Source organism: Parambassis ranga, chromosome 16, assembly GCF_900634625.1.
Source record: "Parambassis ranga chromosome 16, fParRan2.1, whole genome shotgun sequence".
Classification (NCBI taxonomy): domain Eukaryota; kingdom Metazoa; phylum Chordata; class Actinopteri; family Ambassidae; genus Parambassis; species Parambassis ranga.
The window spans coordinates 16,900,304-16,924,246 of NC_041036.1; the positions used below are offsets into that span (position 1 = coordinate 16,900,304).

Genomic DNA, 23,943 nt, shown 5'->3' on the forward strand with positions numbered 1-23,943 from the left:
TTCTCCCTAATCCCCTTTTGAGTTTGGAAAAATAAATTCAATTATTTGACTTTTCTACTGAATACCACATAATACCATGACATACTTCTGAAGTGACATTTTTATGTCACACTAATCGCATAAGGCTCGCACACCAGCCTGAATAAACCACACACTTTGATATGGAAATCATCCCTTTGTCCCCGAGCCATCCAAAGAGGGTGTAACGAAGCCTTCTGCAGCTGCCTCTCTTGTGTGCAGAACACACTACAGTTCTTTAAACTACAAAGTAAAACTTCCATGAAGAATCAGCCTCTTCAGTGAGGATGATTTGGCGCTTAAAGCAACAAAATCAACTGGTTGTGAGATTTCATATTATAGTGATGGATAATCTCACAAGTGCTGGAGGAAAGGAGGAGTAAAAATGTATTGGTAGGTACACAGTTTGGCTTTTATCTGCGGGTGGAACAAAAAGCTGAGTTATAAGGGAGCGCTGCCTGCCAGCACCTTGCAGCAAAAGAAATTAACTGGTGCAGTCTGCGTCGCAGCTTGATGGCCTCGATGTGAAAGAGACGCCTTCGCCCTACCTTTCACAGTGATGCAAAGCTTTAGGGGACAGAACTCTATAAATAAAGTGTAATGGAAACAGTTTCATAATAAATTGGTATTGTGCCATGATGACAAGCTGAGGCTGCCCTCTGTTGTGGTTAATCACTTTTCTGTGTCTGCAGCATTTCCTGCCTTCGCACAGGGAAACCTTTTAGCCACATGCATTTTGTAACAAATTCGATCTCACTCTTAGAGTCTGTGATGGACAGTGTGTGGCAACCATCAGCAGCAGTAGTGTGTTGTAATGGTTTTCCAGAATATAGCTGCTGGTTGCAGGATGAAATGTGCTGGAAATTTGGCCGGGGTCTTAGTGGGAGTTAGTCTGATGACTGTCAGCTCATAATTCAAGAGTGGCATTTATCATGAGTCATTTATGTTTCTATTTTAGAGCTTTAAATCGTAAACAGATGTCCAAACCTGAAGCTTTTCTAAGCCCTCTGCAAAATGCATCCTGCATGGTCTCCTGACTGTGATCAGTGCTGACAAGCAGCATCCAGACTTACTACAGTAAGGTCATTAAATAGTCATTACCATAGCGCTGCTCTAACCCCCACTATATGAAGTATTTATACATTCCCACCAAAGACAGACAAGGCGGGAGAGAAGCTTCTGTGTGTCCCACATGTGACTTTACCAGCTCTAATAAGAGACGAGCTACAGCATGTAGGCCCTTTCTACTACACTACTACATCTTGTAACATGGCAAGATTTCTTTTAAGCCGATATTGTAAACACAACATTTGGCAGGATCTCATCTTTTATCCTAGTCTGACTGAGAGTATTAGATCAGTCCCGTACCATCTGGCATGCCCTAGTGATCACCCAATTAGACTGATCCGCAGTGTGAAGCGTGTCCAACACAAACATGGGAAAGACTACACAACAAGGCATTACTAAACGTAAGTATGATAACTACTAGTTAAAAAATCTTTGTTGTGTGAAGATTATGCGTTTAAACAGGGAAAGTAGACAGCTCTGGGTCTCATCTAGCAAACAAACAAACAAATGTGAATTCTTTTCTTACTGAGAAAAAATTCAGTGGTTTTTCAGTTTGGTCCCAAAAACGTGTAATCAAGATTTCACAGCCAAGTTAAATTTGGCTGTACTCGTTTCTGAACACCTTCAATTTCTCCTGTAAGTTAGTAATTAAAGTCATTCTGTGGCATGTGGTTCAAACATGTTATCTCTAAATTCAAAATCCAGAGAGTTTTCTGGTGCCTGCAGCTTGAAATGTAAATGAACAGAGTTCAAACTCAGGGCAGGCTCACGCCACTAGTGCCCTAGTAATTAACATCAGCTTCACATACAAATGTGGTTGAAGATGATTCCAGTATTTTTGAACCTGGGTCCTATATTCCCATGCTTTTTTGGGTCAAAATGATTAAACAGAGACAAAAACGTCAGTGAAATGCACACAGGGCAAAGTCTACCAGGCCAACAAAATAACAAATAACATAAACCGATCACCACTTTGCCCACAGTAGGTCTCTTTACTCCAATGTTAATGTTTAAATCGGTAAGCTACACTTTGTATACTTTAAATGATCTCAGACAGGGACTGATTTCCCATGTTAGACACACATTTAGCTCTGTGTGTTTAGACCTTGGCCAAAACATGTCTTTTTAACAGACTGTGGTGTGCATTTCAGTTTTCACATTCATCCATTAAGACCCAAAAGTATAGGAAAATAGAACAGTGGTTTAAAAATATTGGACTTATACTTGATGTGATCAGTCTTTAGGAGTTGCATGACTTTTGTAAAAGACATGTTGACAAAACTTGGATAGTGCTACAGTTAGTTGAAAGTTGTTATAGCAAAACGAAAAGACACCTTTAAAAAGAAAAGAAATAAATATTATGAACACTAAATAAATGAAATAGCTCTACATGGCTGGGCAATATGACCAAAGCCTTATATTCTTATGTTGTATATATTTTAATATAACTGAATAAAGTTTTACTGCACTCATTCTTTTGCATTCTGCTCTGTTTAATGGAAAGATATAAAGGAAAGATAGATCTGAAGACTTTGGTATATTGCCCAACAATTCTACAAAAACATAAAATACTGAATCCAAAGTTGATACATCCATATAAAACAGAAAGATTACAAAAAGTTCTCCACCACCACCACCACCACCACCACATAAATACAGGTGAGTGGCTTACCTTGCAACTTGCTGAGCTCTTCTGCAGGAAGAAAAGGTGAGAGAGAAGACAGAAGCAGCTGTCAATCATGCAAAGCAGTGCACGGTCTGCGTGCAGCCAAGTCATAAAGTGACGGCCATGTGTTGAACAAAATATGAATAACTCAGAGACACATCAAGTAGAGCTGTGTCAGTGCTGCAAACAGTGTCAGAAGTTGGATTAAATAATAGAAGTGGTTTTGTGCTTTCAGAACAAATGTTAAGCTTTATTTTGGTCAACAGGTAAAATATCTGTTTCACATTTTGTGCACAGGTGAGCAACAGCATGATGAGCCGAACTACATGCAATACCAAAATGACTATTTCAGCATGCATGCAGAAAATGGATGCTTATTTGCCTCTGTCAAAATGGTTGCCTGGCATTTGCATGTTTTCATTTTTCTGCAGAAGCCACCCTGCCCTTTTATCTTGTCCAAGTGTCTGCTCGACATGTGCGAGCCATTTGCAGCTGCCCAGTAGCAAAACAAACTACTAACAACCTCTTCCACCCCAACACCAGGGGGAGCTCTCTTCCTATGTAACAGGCATGTCCTCCCACCAACCCCTTCCCCTTGAGTCCACTTACCGAGATATTTGGCTTTCTCCTCCCGGCGCTCTTTTGCAAGCTTCTGCCTCTCGTCTGACTTCATGATGTCTGAGATGAAGTTGGGAGAAAGAGGCAGAGAATATGTGAGTACACACTTCTCAGATACATTTGCATTTATTAAAAATAACAATGTATTATCTAGCAGGTGAAGACAAATGTGCAACCACTGCAAAACCAAGAAAAAATACTGAGATCGAGGAGTAGGCAGAATGTTGAGGCATTCATGACAGCATAAATAAACAATTATGATTAAAAAGCTCTTACTAAGAAGTCAATTAATGCTGGTTAGTCAACCCCACCTTAGCTACAAGACACTTGTTATGCTTAATACATAATTATGTATGCTTAATAAATGATTTTTCCACTATGTCTACTGTCTTATTATTTTGTAAATAGTGCATTTTCACCCTCCATCAGCTGTCCTGAGGCAACCATGATGCACCTGCCTTTTGACAGATAAAAATGTGAGTAAATATTTTCTTCACTGCAACCAAGTCATAAGGCTTTTTAAACTGTATCCACAAAGACATGCATGTAAAGCAATGTGACAATGTCAACACATCCCCGACTGAGACCCGAAGCTAATGTTCTAGATTTAGGAAAAAACACAAATGTTTGAAGAAAATTATCCGGGCAGGCCAATCTCTTTACAGTAACGGCTGTCACATGTGGTAGGCACTTTAATGTGGGTGTACGTTTGACTCAGATATGTTATGACTAGAGGGGGTCACTAAAATATACAGTATCTCTTCACTGCATGGCATCTCAGATGTGTGCTCACACATAACGTTGCATCCAAATACCTCAGAGGAACCACTCCGTGAAAGGAAGCAGAGAGGAGCAGCAGTACAAGCTGCTGAAATGCCATGCCATTTCAAGAATTTAGACTACATCCTTTGATGATAAGTGGTGCTACTTCCTCTGAAGAACTGAATTTTTATTTTGCCTTTATCATCCTTAGAATATCTGGATAAACATTATTATCAGAGATCACTGTGATATAACATTGTTATCTACAAATACACCAGTCAGCGTAAGATTGACATTTTTCGTGTGGCTAATGATGCAAGAACAGGTTAATTAGCAAATTTATACACTAAAGACAATTCAGCTGATGACAAAACAAAAAACTAAATTGCCAATAATCTTATAACTTATGATCTTAAAATCTCTACACATTACATGCTTATGCATGTAAAATCATATGGCATCAATACAATAGATGTGTTATGTGTGTTACCATAAATAACTTGTTCCCCACTAGGAACTACCGACAATCTTTCTCGAAGCCTTTACACTGCATCATATCCTCAATCTCAACAGACCAGATGTTCAACATCAAACACAAAGGAACTCATGCTTTGTCTAATAGGGGGAGGCATGAATCATAAACAGCAAAACAATCTGCCACGCAGCACTCCTGACCCACTTTGATATTTATAGGACGATGGAAAGGTCGTGTGCGTGTCTTGGTCAATGCGATGTGCTGCAGTTTGTAATGGTAAAATCACATGCACTGAGACAGACACAGACTGCTAGGTGTCTGCACTCCAGACTGTGCACACATACACTTCTCAAAATGTCAGCTTTGATATTTATTTGTGTCTAAATTAGGGTACAAAAGGAGCAGTGAAGAGCAAACTGTAGTGTGATGGAGGACAACTCTGAGCGCACCGAAGAGACAGGAAATAACATCAAGACTATGGCTTCTGACACAGGCTATATTACAGTGTAAACGACCAATACAAGCAGGGCTGTCATGGAAAAATATCTGAGATGTGACAAAATACAATTAAACATGCCTTAAGAAGCAGCTCCCAGCTGACCTCAAAGCCTTAAACGTTTCATTTCACTAATTAAGGAGCCACAGAGTGCTTTTACTCTTCATCATACACTTTGCATGGTGCAACTTTCACAAGTAATGAGCTTCAGAGAGCCAGAGGAAAAGGAACTCGAAGGACAAAAGGGACGTGTGAGTCATTTTTGGAATTTTTGGAGACAACCACTCTTTTGCCACTGAATGAAAAAAATAGAGCAAAGGCTATATGGAGCTATCCAACCTGGTAGCAGTGTTTAGTTTCAGGAGCAATTCAGATCTTTAAAGGTTTATCCCCATCACCTCATGCTAAGGGAATAAAGACCATGGCCACAGTGAATGGATTAAAGGATAAAGAATAAAGAGGAGAGAGAGAAAAGAGGCTTACACTCCAAAAACCCTCAAACATGCTCCTTAGAGTTTGCCAGTGACTGCAAGGAGTTCAATTGATGGCATTGTGGAAACAATTGCGGTGCCACTGCTGGGTCAAACTGAAAGCCTTCATGGCGTCACTTTAAAATGGAATTTCCATTCAGGTTCCCTCAGCCCACCTTTAATTAGGGACCAGCACATGGCCGTAATTAGCCATCTTCTTTTTAAACAAATCTCATCCGCCCCTATTTAACAGACATACATTCGTTACTAACTTGATTCTGCCTCAATTCTTTTCACATAAAGCTCCAATGTTCTCACCTAACATATTCAGTAAAGATAAACTGCAGCCACTCTATTGGATTTTTACCCTGTGTCTGAAAGCATGTGGTCATTATTATTCCAATACTGCCTCAAGAGACATTATCGGAGCATTACATCAAGTCAGGCCCATTATAGGTTTTTCACTCTAAACATCTATCCAAGTAACATGGACACTTCAAAAGCTTTAGTTCTTGTTTACCTCTTTTTGATCTTGGGGCCGGTGATGCCGGTGAACCAGGTGATCGAGATATGATGTCAGACTTCGTGGGTGTAGCCAGTAGTCGGTCTGTGTCTTTTTTAGCCGGAGACTCCATCCTCTGGACGCTGTCCATCTTCGAGGGGCTGCTTTCCCCCTCTGGGTCAGGCCTCACAGGGTTTGTGTTTAGAACTGAGCAGGGAGCTGGACCGACACACAAAATAAAAACAAATGAGTTACAAAGAGGTAAAAGGTAAGAAAAGTACAGAACCAGTTTGTCTTCATTCCATTCTTGTCTGAGCCTATAAAGTTGTTTGGTGGGGGTGACGTAAAATTCCTTAAATGGCAGGTGGAGTCAACGCTTGTGAGGGGAAGAAGAACTGTCAACACTGTGAAAGATAGTGTAAGAAACAGCTCTTGAAATCTTGATATCTCAGTTACTGCATAATGTTTCTCTTGTTGTTGAGCAGCATTATCTGCTGCAGAGATAATGGCATTTGCTCAGAAGCCAATGGTCTAGTCTAGAGCCTCCTCCAACTCCACAGCTAATACCATTTCTGTTCTCTGAGACTGATTTATCGACAGAATGGCCTGAGCAAAATAGCCTGAATCTCTGGCAGAATGAAACCCAGTAATTGCTTTCTGGCATCCAGATAATTCTATTGAGGTGAATGAAGAGCTTAGGAAAACAGAATCAGAGTATTCACCTACTGAGTTTAAATAGTTAAATGTAGTTTCATATGGTTCTTTATGCTCACCAGTGTGTCATCTGTGCTCTCTTGAGTTATTTGATCAAATAGCCGAGCTGTTCTTCACTCACAGCACCATGACTCACATTTTGGCAAGCTGCTGAACTTGATTCTTCTACCTGAACATTAGTTTACCCAGGCTCTGACAGCCAAACAAAGACCCTCATGGGAGGGACACTTGGCTTTGTCCACTCAGCACTGTATCCCTGTGGAACCATGTCGGGGCACAATTTCTTCTGCATAGTCTCTGAAGGTAAACACTGGGGCAACATGCTGTAAATTATTCAGAGCTTGGCTAAAAACAACATAAACCACAGGGGGCTGTCACACAGAGGCAGTCACTGCACTGGAGAGTTACTATAAAAATGCTGTGCTATTCAACAGTTTGCATTAAAGAACAGCAAGACCAATTCTGTGCAACTTCAAAGAAAATTGGTTATAGTTTTCTGTGTGTTACTGTACAGGGAGCTTACCAAGTCTTAAACAGCTGGGGCCATTTTGAACTGCCCCCTTTGAAGTAAAACTTTATTTTTAAGATTATTATTGCACTATTAGATGCTTCCATAGCGTTCAGAGAGACATCAGGCCTCATAGTAAAGATTGTCTGAGTCCAGCTCAGCACACAGACAGGGCTATGTCATCAGTCTGGGAAATGGAGGCTGCTGATGACCCTGAGCTGGACAAAGCCTGATGGGCAGTTAGGAGTCTATGAAAGACTTCAGCTGGGAGACAAGACGCTGCGTTTCCCCTGTCAAAGCATGCCACTATTAAATAAGCATTCCTCAGGAAGCGATGTGGTGTGACAGAGAGAGGCCATTGTTGTGGTCTCTGCATGGCAACAGGACAGCAGCCAAAACACTGCAATGACAGCAAGAGGGGAAAGGAAGGAGGGGATGGGAGTGAGATGAACTGAGAGTAGAAGATGAACAGTGGAATCTGCTCAGAGCAAAAACATGCATTGTGGTAAAAACAAAAAGTTTAACAGCAGGAGCCAAGCGTGTGTTTAGAAGAAAATAAAAATAGAATACAACACATTTTAAGCTAAATCCAATAAAACTGACTGTTCTTGCTTTTTGTGTCCCTGTTCCCCTCCTGGATTTTTATAGGAGGAGATTTAATAATGAACGAAAGATTTAATAATGTCCCTGCAACATTTTTGCAAACAAATAACGTTAAACAGAATCTCAGGACATTGTGACTTCTTCAGTGCTGAATCATACCACCCTCATCTGCGATTCACCATCCTACAATATAGAGAGACCCTCAGAGACCCCTGAGGGCAGAAATGACAGCTCGGGGACCAAAGGTGATAGGAGCAAGTGCTGCTCTGACAGAGGAGTATTGTGTTGACTCATATCTTGCGATCACTTTTCTGCACACCTGGGATCTGAAGCTGAAAAGAATTGACTGGGCTGACAGGACTGCATGTGGCTGGTCAGACAATTACTGTGATCTATACTCTCAATGATGAAGAGAATGAGAATGTAACATACTCTGTGGAATGTAGGTGGCAGTGACAATGAATACCAATGAAACCTGAAGCTGTCTGGTGGAAAATGGATGAGAGCTGAGGGAGAGGACTGCTGCTGCGTAGCAAGAGACTCAGACAAGGGCTGATTGATGCAGCGCTCGGCCTGAGCTAACAGATAACTGAGAGGACAGAGTATAGAAAAGAAGACCGAGAGTTTAAGTGAATGAAAGTTATAGAACATGAGAAAAACTTTAAACTTTCAGAGCACATTACAATTGCAAATGCAATTCTCTAAAATTCATTGAGAGAATAGTTTTGAACAGTGCTGAGAGTGATACATGTACCTGGCTGTTGTTTGAATGTTCTGTAAGCTTGTTTAATTCAAAATGTTTTACCAAAATAGCAGCTAGGACATAGTGACGAAGAGTCATCTATAAAATATTTACTGAAGTTTGCATGCTACGTTGTGTTGTCCTGTACATCAAGTGAGATTGTATGTCTTATCCAGCAGCAGCTCATGCGATGCAGGTTGGTACTTAGATGACCTGCTGTACTCATGCCATGGCTTTGGTAGATTACTCTGATATCCATGTACCATTAAATTAAATTGATGACTGACAGTTGATTATTCAATCAATTGACTGGGTTATAAATTATACAACCAATAATTTAATCAACCTTGCTATGAGCTTCTATATTTAGCCATGTGCTAACTAACAATAAAGATAAATGCTTTTATCAAAAATGTGTCATTTATTCATATATTCACTGCAATGTAAAAAAAATAAAGGATAGTTACGAAATACAAAAGCACCAGCTAGGATACAATGAAGGCTGTAGAGAGAACATCTTCACATATTTTCTAACAAACTGTACCTTTAACACTGTGTTTACAAAAAGCCACCACAGGGCACATTTACCATAAAAAACAACAATGAATTCTGCTCTATTGTAGTATAGCAGTTTAATTACTAATTTAGAGACAGTTTTCTGTCCTTGGCTGACATTCTGTTTCGAAAACCCTCCAAGCAGTGACCTCACACAGCAAACAAACCCTCAGGCGGTCCCTTTAAGTTTAATGTTTAAATAATTGCAGCACAGACGGACTGAATTACAAAATCTCTGTCACTGATCCAACTCGACCATCTATGAACTTCATGTTCTGGCTGAAAAACGAAAACACGACCTGAGCAAACCTAATTAAATCATCCAGTTGTTATAAAACAGAATGTTCTCATTAAGTGTGAAATCACTGCTCAAACAGAAATACCAGGCTAATTCTATTATGTCTCACGAACAACAGAGAAAGTATGTCACAGGAGGTTGCTTGCATCACCTCAGTAACTGCATCCTCTTTGCCATATTTACACTCCAGCTTCCCCTGAGGAAATGCACCCAGGGGAGGATACAGCCAAAAGCCATTAGACTGCCCGCTTGTGACATCATTTACATTATTCATATTCATAAATCACTGGAGTCTACATCAAGCATTAACATGGGAAAACACTTTAGTTAGCAGCATTATTGGAAGGAATACACAGCACTGCTGGGTCACTATTTCACATGCCTGATGAAACCTCACACTGAGAGGCTACAGATTTCAGCATGTGTCATACTGATTTCACAGATTAGTCTGTAACACTGAGGCTTCTAAAATGAAAAGACACATAAAAAACCTAAATTTAATTTAAAAAAATTTTTAATTTAAATTTAAAATGCCGTGTGACGTCCTAGTTTCTTTGTCTTGCTCCCTTCCTGCATATCAAATGACAACCCAGAGACCCTTACAAAGCGGGTCAGAGGAGGTTGAGGAATCTGTGGCATGCTGTGGGTGATCATTGTTTGAACATCACACATCACACCGTCACTCTCCAAACCACCTATGGGGCCTCTCTGCAGCAGGTGTCGCACAATGCCTGGGGCACTCAGCTAAACCCATTTACATGCAAAAAAAGTGATACAATTGAATTAAGATATCTTTAAAAGTCAGCAGAAATGGTAAAGGAACCCCTGCAGAAGTAGGTGTATGCATGCATGCATGCATGAGCACACTGTGGGAGCAGAACGGCAGGTTGAGGAGCAGCAGCAGGTAATTAGCACAGACTCAGTGCCTTTCCCCACTGAGAAGCTTGTCGGTTTGGACCAAATACACAGTACAGTATTGGGAAACAAATGCTGATTTCAAAATAGAGCACAGTTTCTGAAAAAGGTTTTTGTCACACAGGAATTAAGAGCTTTACAGTTTGGCTGATGACATTGTGGGTCAAGTTAAAACTGGGACAACTGGTAATACTGCAACACAAAATGTGATTTAGCAGAAATCCAATTTCACAGCATATTACTTTGTGGTCTATAAACACACAGCCAGTTTCTTCATAGATTGCCAAAAACACTAAATAAATTACCTCTTCAAGCTGCAGGACCCTGTACAAGAGCCCTTATTGTTTCATTATTTTAATAATGACAGTATAAATGTGTTTGTCTAAACAATAAGCATTCCATAATGAGGGAAACTGAAGCAGAGGCTAGAGAGGCTGCAGTATGTCCTTGGAACAACATGTGTGCACATGACTACAGAAACTCTTTCATCACAACAAGTATATAGGCTGCAGTGTCTGCACCGTGCATAGCTGTTCAGACAATAACCCACACTGCTGTTTTTCTACCTGTTCATCGACCTCACTGTGCAACAAAAGCTTCTGTGCTCTGTAAAGCACAGCAAAACACACGATCCACTGCATGACAGAATCAGCAAACTATGACAGCTCAGGGAAGAAATGTTAAAGCAGTAAATACATAGAAGTGTGACAGAAAACCACTCTCCCAAAGTGGACTATATAAGATTACGCTTGTAAAAATAAATTCAGCTTACAATTGCTGTACAACATCCTGAGCTTTGACAAAGTCTTGCCAAGAGGCAGGGTAAAAATATAGGGCAAGACATGAAATATTTATAAAGCCAAGAGCTTCCTTCCTAAGCACACCACTACCAGACAGACAAGAAAAAATGACCTCACTGTCACAGAACTAGCAAAATGCACTAAAGGCTTCTAATACCGAGATTTAGAAAATCTGAATACACCTAATCTTATAAAAAAAACTAAAACAAACTGGCAAACAGGATGGAAATATATCACATTCACAGAGGATATGTAAATAAGCCAAAAAGAGGTAAGGAAACTGTATTGAGAGTGGAATCAAAAGACTAGAAAGGGAAAAGGGCAGCAACAAAAAAAGAAAAGAGGAACTCCGAGAACACACAGACAATGGATCCGCATCTCATTTGGGATGAACCAGGGGGACTAATGAACTACCTCACTGCTTACCCCTCTAACCCATCACCCATCACCCCGCTGTGTCTCTCTGGCACCGAATAGGGTGATGTAAGAGGGCAAGGGGGCCCAGACACACAGGAAGCACAGTGTAAACAACAAGTAGTGACTCCATGCCAGACCAGACTCTGTGTGTGGGTGAGAGTATTTAAAGACTAAAGTTTCCATACAACTGGACCCTGCAGTTTTTTATAGAAAGAAAATTACCTTTAGTCAGACTAAATATGCTGAAGCAGCATATTCTCACATTTTAGAAGCTGAAAGAAGGAAATCTTGTTTTTTTGACCAACAGACTACAACCAACCCATCACTTTCAAAACACAAGTATTCCAAGTAAAAGATTATTAATCATCTTTCTTTGGGGGAAAAAGGGGGAATAATTATGATTTAATCGACCAAAATGAAAAACACATCAGATGCAAACTGACCCACTAACCAGATATTAGCTGCCTATTACAGACAAAAAGAGGTTCCACACACCAACCGACAAAACTGAAGACCCATCAAAAGACAGCATACCCTCACTGCATGTCAACTGACCAATGAATGCTAATGTGTGTCAGTGACTGCAGCAGCTTTCATGCCATCACCTGGCCCAGACAATGCCAGGCATTTAGCTACTTCACTCCCCTTTCACCAGTGTTATGTGCCAATGCCACTGCGTTGATGAAAGACACTGCTTATCTGAACTAGCAGCGGCTCCCTGGAGACCCTGCATCTGCTGCTGCCACCAGCAGGCCCCAGCATAAATGGATAAGCAACCCAGAGCCTAGACCGGTCTGACAAGAAGTGCACGAATGTGTCAAGCACCACCAAACTCAAGCCGCTCTGAATTACATCAGATGACAAGGGACGGATTTTGGACCGCGCACGCTGCTTTTTATAAATGGAAGCAGTTTACAGGCATGCCAGTCTGTCACTCCTGGCAACCAGCTTTAGGCTCCTTTTGGGGGTTGGGAAAATGACTATGTTTCTCCTTGCCTGTTAACACAGTCCAAGAGCAGACCTACCTAAAAATGGTTCACAGCTCATAATACTTTTGGATTAAAAGAACACCTCTAAGACACAGATTTCTGGCTTTGGTCTGCAATGCAAAAGGGTACAATCAGCATTCACATCCAGGTCATGTGACTCTGCACAGTGTTCATTGGCTCCAGCATCAATCAGCAGCCAGGACACATTAATTTTAGTCCCCTTTTTCTTGTCCTGTCAGTAAACACAACATGTCTTTTCCATCTTAGCCACAGATCTCAGCTCTCTGCTCAAGCAACACTCAAGAATAAAAAAAGATGACATGATTACTACTGTAAGTCAAGACTTTAAAACTTTAGACCTCATTATATCAAAAGCCTCCTGACTATGTTTATGGCTGTTGCAACACCATAAACTTACAGGTCGAGTTTGGTCCTTTCCTGCATCTGAATCATATTTGGGAACATTCATTCAGTTGAGTTGCTGTAGCTGAATGTGTCTTTTTCAAACATAGTTCACAGAGCTGTTTGTCATTTTTTTCAATATAGTTATTTTCAAAACAATACCTAAAGCGAAGATTTACCCAAAGCAGTAATCTAAAGGTTCTTCAACGTACAATTATACCCAACAGTTATCATTAACTGGATTTTTGTCTCCATGCATAAAAACCCTGAACTAGTTTGCTGCCAACAGGGTCCACTCACAGGTTTCATAATAACAGCCAAGAGGAGGCGATCTTCCAGTCCCACTGGGTTGAAATGCTTTTATCCACAAAAACAGAAACCTGCAATATACTGAAACTGGGTCAAATGTTAGTTTAGGATGACATATGGAGCACCTGCTGAGGAACAGAGAGATCAAGGTGTGTGTTTACACTGTAAGAAGTATGCCCTTTAACAGAGCAGGGACTGCTCTAATATTAGCATGTAGGTCTGGTGACTGGAACTTTTAGATGACCAGAGAGCAAGCAGTCAAGTCTGAGATATTTTCAGACCTGATGGAGGTGGTAGTAGGAACAACTGACACAATCCAAATCAAGACTTCCCGCCTGCTTGTCCTTCCTCTGGTGTCCCAGGGAGAAGGGAGGTACCGCTGACTGACAATAAATTTCGACTCCTGCACTGCAGCATCAATGAACCCCACAGTCCAGACTCAGACAGTAAGGGCTTAGGAAAAGCAGATGACTTTCAAGTAGCACATGTGTGTGCTGCTTTGGCTTCGTCTGCTTTTAATTAGTGGTAACATGAACCCATTCTCTACCCAGCTGCGAAATCTGCACAGTAACTTTTTGTCATTGATGTGATTTAATGCATAATATAAGGCACTTTTAATTGCCTTTGTCTACTGACTGCTTTGCACTGTTGTCTTTGATTCATCATTTCTCTGGGGCACTAATCAAATATCATTGAAAAAATGCAATTTCTAAGTCTCCCATATTTGTGTATTTGAACTCTCCATCTCTATCACACGGTCTAGCCAAACTGGAGTGTACCCTGTGCACTAATAAAAAAAAAATACTACCTGCACCTCAAAAGTAATCACAGGTGGTCCCTGAGTCATATCTGTCTGAAACATCAGCTCTATTATATATCAAAGGGTCTTGTTATAAGGAAAAGAACAAAGGGAGCTGAAGAGGTGAAGACAGTCTTAAAAAGCATTCCTAAAGTTAGACATATGCCAGTAACAACAACCATCTCATTTCAGAGGCTAATCTGTTCAAACTGTAGCCCCCAGTCGTTTCTATGTGTGACTAATAACATGCATAATGGGGCAGAGTAAATTGAGTGAATTACTTATTAGAGATGGTTCAAGGGCAGACAACTTAGCCAAACATAGCGTCTGACATGAGGGTCTATCATGGAGGACAAACATGAACCATGTGGGTGTACAGACGCTGATTGTTACATTCAACAGCTAATGTGTGTCGGGCTGAGAGTTTACACACTTTGAGTGCTGCCTGATGTGAAGTGCTCTCATTACTTGCCATTCCAGAGTGCTGTGCTAGAGATCCAGCTCTATTCCCTTATGAGAGTTCATTGTCAGGGTGGTGTGGTGTTTACATCATCTGGATGCTATAGCATGGACCAACAATGACGTGATGCAACCTTTTTTGTGGGGAGCTGAACTCTTAAATTTCCTTTCTTAAATCTATGCATGGCATGAATACAATTTCCCCTTAGGCATTATTACAGTGACATTGTTTTTAGCTGGAAGCAAAACAAAACAGCAACTGTGCAGTTTAAGTGCCAACTTTCAATTTGGATTTTAGAGTATTGACAGTATACTTGATGTCTCATTGTAATTCTAGCTTCACCACTGCAAAGCAATATGATGTGAACACCTTTGCAACCTGGGCTTTTAAACCTTATCAATGTCTCAATTTGCATCCAGTATGACTGAGAGCACAAAGGAGCCCGAACAACAGTCTACTGCACTGCAGCTTCAAGAGCAGACCTCAGTGCCACAGTTCTGGCATGACTTCAGTCAGTTTTCTGTGACTCAGATGTTTCTGTTCTCTCTCTCTTCTTTCACTTAAATGTGCTCATCGTAAGCTCCGAACACATCTGAACATGTGGGAACCCTGCTTATAGTTACAGGAACAATTGGTGAACCTACACACCAAAGGAAAAAGTACTATCTTCCGACAGTTATCCGTTTTACTTTTTAATCCATTCTGCCATGCATGCAGTTTGCCTTATTAAAAAGGTTATAGAGATTAAACTGCTTGGGTAAGAAAAAGAGACATTTGATTGACAACATAATCTGTGATTGCAGCTTCATATGCTGAATTAAATGGATTAAGCAAGGTGGCGCCCACTCATAGATTGGTCCTCTTTGCGTGCCAAACCCACTACTGTAAAAATGAGATTAAAAGCAGAATGTAATGTGCTACATTTTATTTGCTGCCTCTGATCAATTATTAATTTTACAAAAGAAACTGCTTTAAACTTTAAATTGTCAAGCACCAAGGGGGAGTTTTAATGATTATGAATGAATACAGTACAGCAAATCCTGCTCAAAGTTCATATCTATGTAGTGTTGAAGCATGTTTATGTTTACTGGGGTGATTTTACATGTGTGATATCATCTGGAGAACATGAAAACATCTTCTTATGACACACATGCCAACAGTTAATCCTGCACAAAAACAAAGACTCCCCCTCTCTGGATCCATTATTAGGAGGTGCATCTCGGGAGATGCTGCTGCCCTCTGCTAATTTACAAAGACGCTAACAGCAGCTTGGAAACTGGGACGCAGTCGTACGTATTCCCCTGATTACATAACAACTGCTGTGGCTGAAAATGTGGCTCTGTTCATTACAGGCTTGACAGCCAAAGCTTGTGTATTCTCCTTTATTACACAATAGACCTAAAGGACTACACTATAATCTGTATCCCTGTCAGTGAACTGAGGCCTGATTGTGACTGTGGTAAAACCGCTTCACCATACTCCTAGTGCATCTCAATCCTCCTTTAAGATAGGAACAATTTAATCCTTCTGGCATGAGGTACAAATTGTAAATCTTAAAGGCAAAATAAATAGCTTCTTCTCAAGTGGCCACATAAAAGAGGATGACCAGACAGAGCAGCAGCAGAGCAAAGAGCTCAGGAAGAGAAACTTAAACTGAAAGGAAGGATTAGAAGCTCTTCAAAAGTCCTGACTGCAGATTTTCACAATGCCAGATGAAGCTTTCAGCAGTTCCAAGCTGAACCGATCAAGTGAGCTTCCTCTAGTGGTTCAAAAAGGAAAGAAAGGTTGTTCCAACTGCTCAAGTGCTTTCAGGTGTTGTTGGTCACAGATGTTTTCTGACATTCTCTCAGAAGGCAAGAAAGTGTGCCTGCACCCTCTCTTCCCCATCAATAGAATCCTGACCTGACTGACTGACACTTGTACTATTAAAGACATCTATCTCCTGTCGTATGGCCAGGCAGCAACTTCCAGGGCTGAGAAATGACGACATTGCAGCTGCAGTTCTGACAAATAACTGTGACCACTGCAGAGAAGTTTTACATGCAGATCGTGCCGTTTCTCACTAAAAGTAAAACCCAGATGTTTGTGGATTTTTGTGCCACTGTCCAACAATTGATAACTATTGCATGTGCAAAAGGTCATAACTTTCTACCTCCAACCCATCTGGCTCTCTTACTCATCAGACAGCTGAAAAATGCCAATACCATAACAATCTGGCTTACAGACTGTAAATCACATGAAGCATGAGTGAGACGTGATGTCAGACTTTGGCTGTGAGTCAGAACACATATGATGATGATGACGATGCCTCTTCAGTCATAACACATTGTTATTTACTCCAGCCTACTGGTTAAGATTCCCACAAAGAGGGTGGAGCATGCATCTCCTTCTGCTTGATGCCGAGCCAAAACAAGCTGACCTCCCTCCATGAAGCCCCCAGTCAGCAGGAAGGAAGTTTTTTTTTTGTTCTGAGGAAGAGGAGGTCGCATTGTGTGTCCCCTTCTATTTCCAGAAACAGGCAGATGCATAGACATTCAAACATTGTCCCAAAGAAAAGTATCTTGCACACTGGCAGATGACCAACTTGGGTATTCTCTTTCTTTTGTTAGGGGTTAATGGGAATACATTGGCCTTGAACTGTATGATCATGAGATCACTTAAGTTTGTAATTGCACATATAAATCTGTAAGTCGGATCTGGCTGGAGTGTGATGCAGACTCTTCATCCTGCACTTTGGTCCTGAGCTGATCCAATTAAATGTCCCAGATTTCAGGATGCACCAGCAGAAAATGACCACTGCACCTGTGCACAAGCTGAATTTGGAGACACATCCTCTGGTAGAGCAGAACCAGCGAGGGATGCCTGACCGCCTGTGACTGCATCATGTTAGAGAGAGCTAAAGATAACATAAGGAGGGGGATGGGATGGGACTAGTGAGATTACCTCATCTAGCGCAAATTGTGTTATTATAACCCTCATGGCCGAGGCTCTCTGCGATGGATGGGACATTAATCTGAAGAGGCAGCTATCAGCAGTCAGCTGACGGTCAGACCGGCGTTTTGTTTATATCATGAAACTGATAAATCACCTCTACAGCGAGCCACACAGGAAGGTTGGCTCCACGATCAATGGACAGACTCTATCTGCAAACTGTGCTGCAAATCATTCAGACACAACGTGACGAAGCCGTCGTGAAACAATTCAAACATCTCGCAGACACTTACATGTTGCTGCTGGCAGAGTGTTTTCCTCCATTCCGGCGGCGCTTCGCTCGCTTTCTGTTCTTTTGTTCATTCAAACAGGCGAGTTTCGGCTCTTCCTCTCGCTCTCATTCCTCAGGCAGGATTTACGGGGGAAACTTGGTCGAGTCACTCCAGCTGCCTGAAAACTAAACCAAGTGGTCAGAAGATCCTGCGGCGACCGTGCACATAAAACTAAAGTATAAAAAAAACACCACCGGCAGCAGCGCTGTAGACCGGCCGCAGCGGCTGCTCGGATAAGTTAAATTACAAAGAAGTGTCCCGGGGAATTTGGGAGACGGAACTCCAGCAGCAGCAGCGACAGGAGGAGGAGGGAGAGAAGTTTCTCACTCCGCGACCACAGCTGATGCTCTGCTCGTGCGGACGATCCCCCCACTGGCCTCCCAGTCGGACTGTACCATTACAAAAACGGGGTGCAGCAAGAACTCGTGGTGCTTTTTCATAAACATAGCCTAAATTCAATGTTGTGTGAGTCATCTGACGTTTCTAATAACATCAAAGTTTTCCATATTTATTGCTTTATAGCAAAGCCACCGATTCATTTTGTATGGGAAAAAAACTGCATCTCCCCCGGTGCGGTGGTTTGTTCTTACACCCACAAAACTACAAGCAGGTTCACAGTTCAACCTAAACCTTCTCCTGGGAAAACATACGTGTAGTGAACATGTGTGGTGTGCTGTGTGATGTATCACTCAACAAATAGTTAAAGCACTTTTCATTTCATTTATATATGTTATAATATAATAATCTGAATTAAACCACTTATTTTAATCAACATGATACACACAGTCTGCAGGAAATGTTTAGCATATATATCCCATGCATCCACAATAAGAAGGTGAAGAATTTAGGATTTTAATCCAACAAATTATTAGCTTCACACATATCCACAGTGAGTGTAAAGAAATTACGCTGCATCACCTAAATATCATAAAACGCAACATATAATGGATCTTTGATAACAGGACAGCGGCGTGCCTTCTCGTCTACCACCTGTGGATCCATCAGAGCATCTGCCGAGGAGGTGGTGGTTTGGTGGGGTGAGCTTGGGCCAGGGGGGTGACCGGCACGCTTGAGAGGGGACACCCTGTCAAAAGGGAACTTAGTGGGGTTCTTTTGTGCAGCTGTTGAGTTGTGTTCACCCAAACCCCCAAGAGCCACCTGTCACTGCAACTGGAAAGCGGGGGGATGTTGAAGTAAGCAGGGGGTTGGGTGTGCAGTGGTGTGTGTGGCTGAATTTGCAGAACTTTAGTCAAAGTAAGAGAGTGTTAAATATGTGTGTTGACTTCCATCAAGTAAAGGAAACATAAATGAAAAATCAATGATTTCTTTACAAAATGCTTTGTTTAGCCATAAATGTATCGTATTCTCTTGAAAGTATCATAAAGGATGGTTTCTTGTTATGAATTTCAGCCCTTTGAATATTGAAGCATATGAAATAAAATGCTTCACATGCGTCACAAACATTCACTGCTCTGCAGACAGACCTTTTGTGCTCCCTCATTAGTCAACATATTGACACTCTCCTGCCTTTTTTATTCTTTCATTCTTGTTTCTATGCCAAGCTCTTGAGCCAACATGTCTGCACACACTTTCACTGTAACATGTACACACAACCAAATAATATATTTGGGGGGATAAAATGCACATAAAGGTCATGTATCAACATCTGGAAATGGTTTTAAGCTTTAACATTAAAAAAGATGACTGCACCTTAAAAATATTGGGCGGGGTCACAAAGAGAAACTCAGCACACTAGAGGTACTTGAGCAGTCTGATGGGATGATTAAAGTGCTGGGGATAAAAGCACTATGTTTACCACACGTCTGCATACCTCACTGTGTTAATGAGCCATTCACAGTAAGATGGATGCAAATCAGGGAAAAGAAATAGCACCATTAACTGTTGCTTGATGTGTTGAAATGTTGCTTGACTTCAGATAGTTCTGCAGACTAACACAATAAGTAATGGAAACTGCTTTAATTCATAGCAGCCTTTGTCAGTAACTCATAAGCCTGTATTATCTCCATTACTGAGCCACTTCTACACACAGGAAGTGGAGAAGTCCCCTCCTCTTCTGTCCATCCTTCAGGACTCAAGAAAGGACTTGATTTTGAGAGCTGCAGCTGTGCTCCTTGTTAACAATCCTCATACCACAACACACACACACAGATCTCATTAAACTGCCTTTGATTGCTGTAAACAGTTCATGCATTGAATGAAGGCACTTAGAGAAGAACACTGAAAACAAAATCATTACAGACAGAACATGATTGCATCAGTAAGCACACATCACAAAAAGAGAGGCAGTAATGCAGAGAAAAGATGAAAGGGGGAAGGGGATTCAGTAACAGATCATATGGGACCTTATCTGAGTTTATCTGTAAAGTATTTGAAAAACCTGTTGTGACATTTCCTTCGCACCTCTTTTACTATCTGTGGATTTCCTTGGAGTAACTATGGCATGAATTCTGGAGAGAGACATTGCTTTTGTGGCTTTAATTGTATTTTAAAACCAACTTAGGACCATCCATGAAACAGTTGCTGAAAAATCTGCATATAAACTGAACAGCTTTCAAACATACTTCAAGGCTCAGAATGAACTCTTCACACTTTCTGTTCCAAGGAGGATGGTCGCCATCGCCATTATGTCTAGAGGTCATCTTACTGTGAATGGCAAGGGTAACCCTCATCCTGGTAATGAAATGACAATAGCAGGAATGTTTAGAATCTCCCCAGAGAGCGCTGACCCAGCCCATGGTATAGACTACTGAATAATACACAGAGCAGCATTAAGGAACAGTGGATATTATTAACTATGATTGATTTACGGCAGAAATGTGTTTGTTTGCACTAATGTATTGTGACGTTTATAACACTTGAGTGATGTCACTAGAGTTGGGTTTGCTTGGTTTCTGTCAGGTTTCAGAAAGTGTCACCGTTCCTGTTACCACACCATTATCTGGAGTTAGCAGGGCAAAAGGTCACCAGCACCTGCAGGGAGGCCTGAAAGTTCAAATAACTTACAGCCATGTTGTCTTTTGTTTCCTCTAGTGTGATTTAATCATGTTCTACATCACATGTCACACTTGGTAAAAATGTGCGCAGAGGTGCGGGCAGAGATGGAGTGTGGGAGAGTTGCCTCTTTCTTTGTGTTTCTCTCTGGGGTGCTGGGAAAAGGAGTACTGTTCGGTCTGAATCATCTCAATTTAATCTGCTTCTTATTGTGGCCTGGATGGTCTGACTGGAGCTGGGAGGTCTCGTTCCATTGTGAGCATCAAATACAGCATGTTTTGAACCTACAGCTACATTGTATTGAGATGGAGCAAAGCTTCATTTCAAAACACACTTCTGGTCTCAGCAGGCTTCACATTAAGCACGGTCTTAGCTTGATTTGGAAGATGTTATATAAATAAATAAATATATCCTTAGTTGTGGGGCGGCAGCGGGACAGACAGCTGCTCGGACTCAGGGCTATGGCAAATTTGGAATCACAAGTAAACATGCATCTGTTCAGACCGTGGGTCTTTTAGTGTTTGATAAACGTCACTAGGGATACATTAGATTTGATTTTTGCTAAAGTCCAAAAGACACCTACATGCACACATATGTTCCACCTAACTGCATAGAACATATTAGTCTTTCCCCTATTGTAGATCATTCTAAAGCTGATATCAGCTGATTCAGAGAACATGCTAACACCACTGTGCATCTATTCATGTATAAATAATTTATGTAGCTTCGATCTCTCTGCCAGTCTCTACAGCCTGAGTCTGAAATAACACATTATTCATAAAACAAACAGTGAGTGCTTGTTGTGTCAGAGGTCAACCAGCAAATAACAAAATAGCCCTCAAGTCTGTTTTTAAATAACTTAAAGTGTTCTCCATATGTCTTAACTACCATAAAGACAGCAGTTAACACAGCCCACCACCGCTCATAAACACCTTTTGCACTGCAGCCTCAGACCTCTCCAACAACAGGTGGCCTTTTTTCAGTCTTCCATGAAGGATGAGATTCCACAGCAGCATGTCTCACACAGCAGAGAGCCTCACAGACCATGATGTAATGGTCTAAAACGTGCCATCAGTTAGAAACAGGGCCAAAACACGTGGAGTTGGCTCTCCCCTCCGCTCAGCCCCCAGGGGCCCCTTTCTGTTCTCTCCTTTTCCCTGTTGCTCCCTTCCTCCCTCACCCCCCACCTCCCCCACCACCACCTCCCTTCTGCTCCACCGCACTCTCTGTTTATGAGTGCATGAATTGCTCCATTTCACTATACTCGACTCCCTGCCCACTACCAATCCCACAACTGCTTCAATAATAGAATCCCCCCGTCCTCCTCCTCTGTGCGCTTTCATTTCCATGACAACCCACAATGAGGAGAGGGAGAGAGAGAGAGAGAGGAAAATAGCAGAGGTAGGAAAAAAAACGTGAATGAGAGGGTGGGAGTGCCTTTCCTTGACCTCTGGTTCTGTTTGTAAGGAGGAAAACCTTTGCTACAGCAGCCTGAGGTTAAACTGACCAGTCATGAGCACCAGCAGCAGCAATGTGCAGTAAAATAGCACAAGTCTGCTAACTTTAACCCAAATCAGAGTGCTAACATGCATGACAATTGTGTTGAGAATGGTAACATTCATTTGATAAATAATAAACAGCACTATACAACAGTAGAGCTGAAAATTACGTTGTTTTGTATGTTATAAATAAAGTATTATTTGGTGGCCAAGAGAGCCGGACAGAATGCTTAAAAAATGCATTAAAATGAACAAAGAATAAGCAAATTACAGTACGAGAACAAACAACACTGCAAGTACTCACAGCACCAGCATATATTAACAATCTGTAACATGATGGCAAGTTGCACAAACAACAACAAAAATGTGTCCACGGCACCTAAAAAGGGATTCAATCAGATTATTTGGCCGCAATTACCAACATTTAGCTAAGAAATGGCAACTAGGATGTTAAGACTGAACCAAACAATATTCCAAAAGTCACAAGAAGAACGTATCAGAAAGGCATCAGATGTCAGAGCACCAACAATATTACAGCATCAGCTAACAACAGAGAAATGTTCCAAAACACTAAAATACAAATACCCTTTTATTGCTTAAACATAGCAAAGCCTACACCTTTAACAAATGAATTGTCTTTGTCATCTTTGGATTGTCTCATAATAAATACATGTTACTAGATCATTCTCCTGTGCTGGAAATCATTGATTCTGTGTCACATGAACGCGTGGCTCAAGCACATCAGAGATAAACAAAGGGTTAAAGGTCTTCAGGTCAAGCCCCAAACACACACACACACACACACACACACACACACACACACACACACACACACACACACACACACACACACACACACACACACACACACACACACACACACACACACACACACACACACACACACACACACACACACACACACACACACACACACACACACACACACACACACACACACACACACGCTCCTGCACACATACATAGGATTAGTATTTTTAATTCTAGTCTTTAGATTACAGACAGGATTAATTACTCCTCAGCACTAGGGAGGGAATATTTCTGTCCCACTGTAAGTACCATAGCTGCCCATCCATTGTGTGTCAGGGTTGTGTATGCCATAATCTAATACGCTTTCTTTCAAATGAATGGAAGCAGAGATAACACACTTGGCTTCAAGTTAATTGTTTGTAAGATAAAGCCTTGCTCCTACCGAGGGTCATAAAGATAAGAAAAGTCCCATCAGATTTTCCTGTGGCAAACAGAAACGTATAAAAACATACTCACATAGATAACAGTCAAAGTTCCAGCACAGCAAAGTGTCATGAACCCTCACCCAGAAAATGATTTTATGTGATCATACTTCTGCAAAGAAAATACTGTACATGCGAGTGTGTAAACACCTGCAGGCATGAGGCATGAGGGCACACTTTTAGAAATGCTGCACTCGGCTTGTTAGCACACTGTGCTGTAAATGATAAAAGCGAATTATGAATTTTTAACATGCTCTGGAAATAGCGCTGCACGACTTACTTTCCTGAAGTCTGACTCATACTGCGTTGCTTAATTTTTAATTCCAGCAA

The 23,943-nt window shown here is 41.3% G+C and overlaps 1 protein-coding gene across 5 annotated transcripts in view; it reads right to left on the minus strand.

Annotated features, from left to right (window-relative positions):
• Positions 1-18,176, minus strand: part of map7d1a (MAP7 domain containing 1a) — a 30,965-nt gene extending 12,789 nt beyond the window's left edge. For 3 of the 5 annotated variants that reach the window (XM_028426183.1, XM_028426181.1, XM_028426180.1), the window contains exons 1-4: positions 17,811-18,176; positions 6,094-6,294; positions 3,362-3,430; positions 2,759-2,779 (exon numbers count right to left, since the gene is read on the minus strand). In XM_028426183.1, the coding sequence (XP_028281984.1) occupies positions 2,759-2,779; positions 3,362-3,430; positions 6,094-6,294; positions 17,811-17,880 (361 nt within the window). In that variant the 5' untranslated portion in view covers positions 17,881-18,176. The remainder of the gene's footprint in view (positions 1-2,758; positions 2,780-3,361; positions 3,431-6,093; positions 6,295-17,810) is intronic. The other 2 variants (XM_028426184.1, XM_028426182.1) reach the window with 1 other exon arrangement.
• Between the last annotated feature and the right edge of the window lie 5,767 nt (positions 18,177-23,943).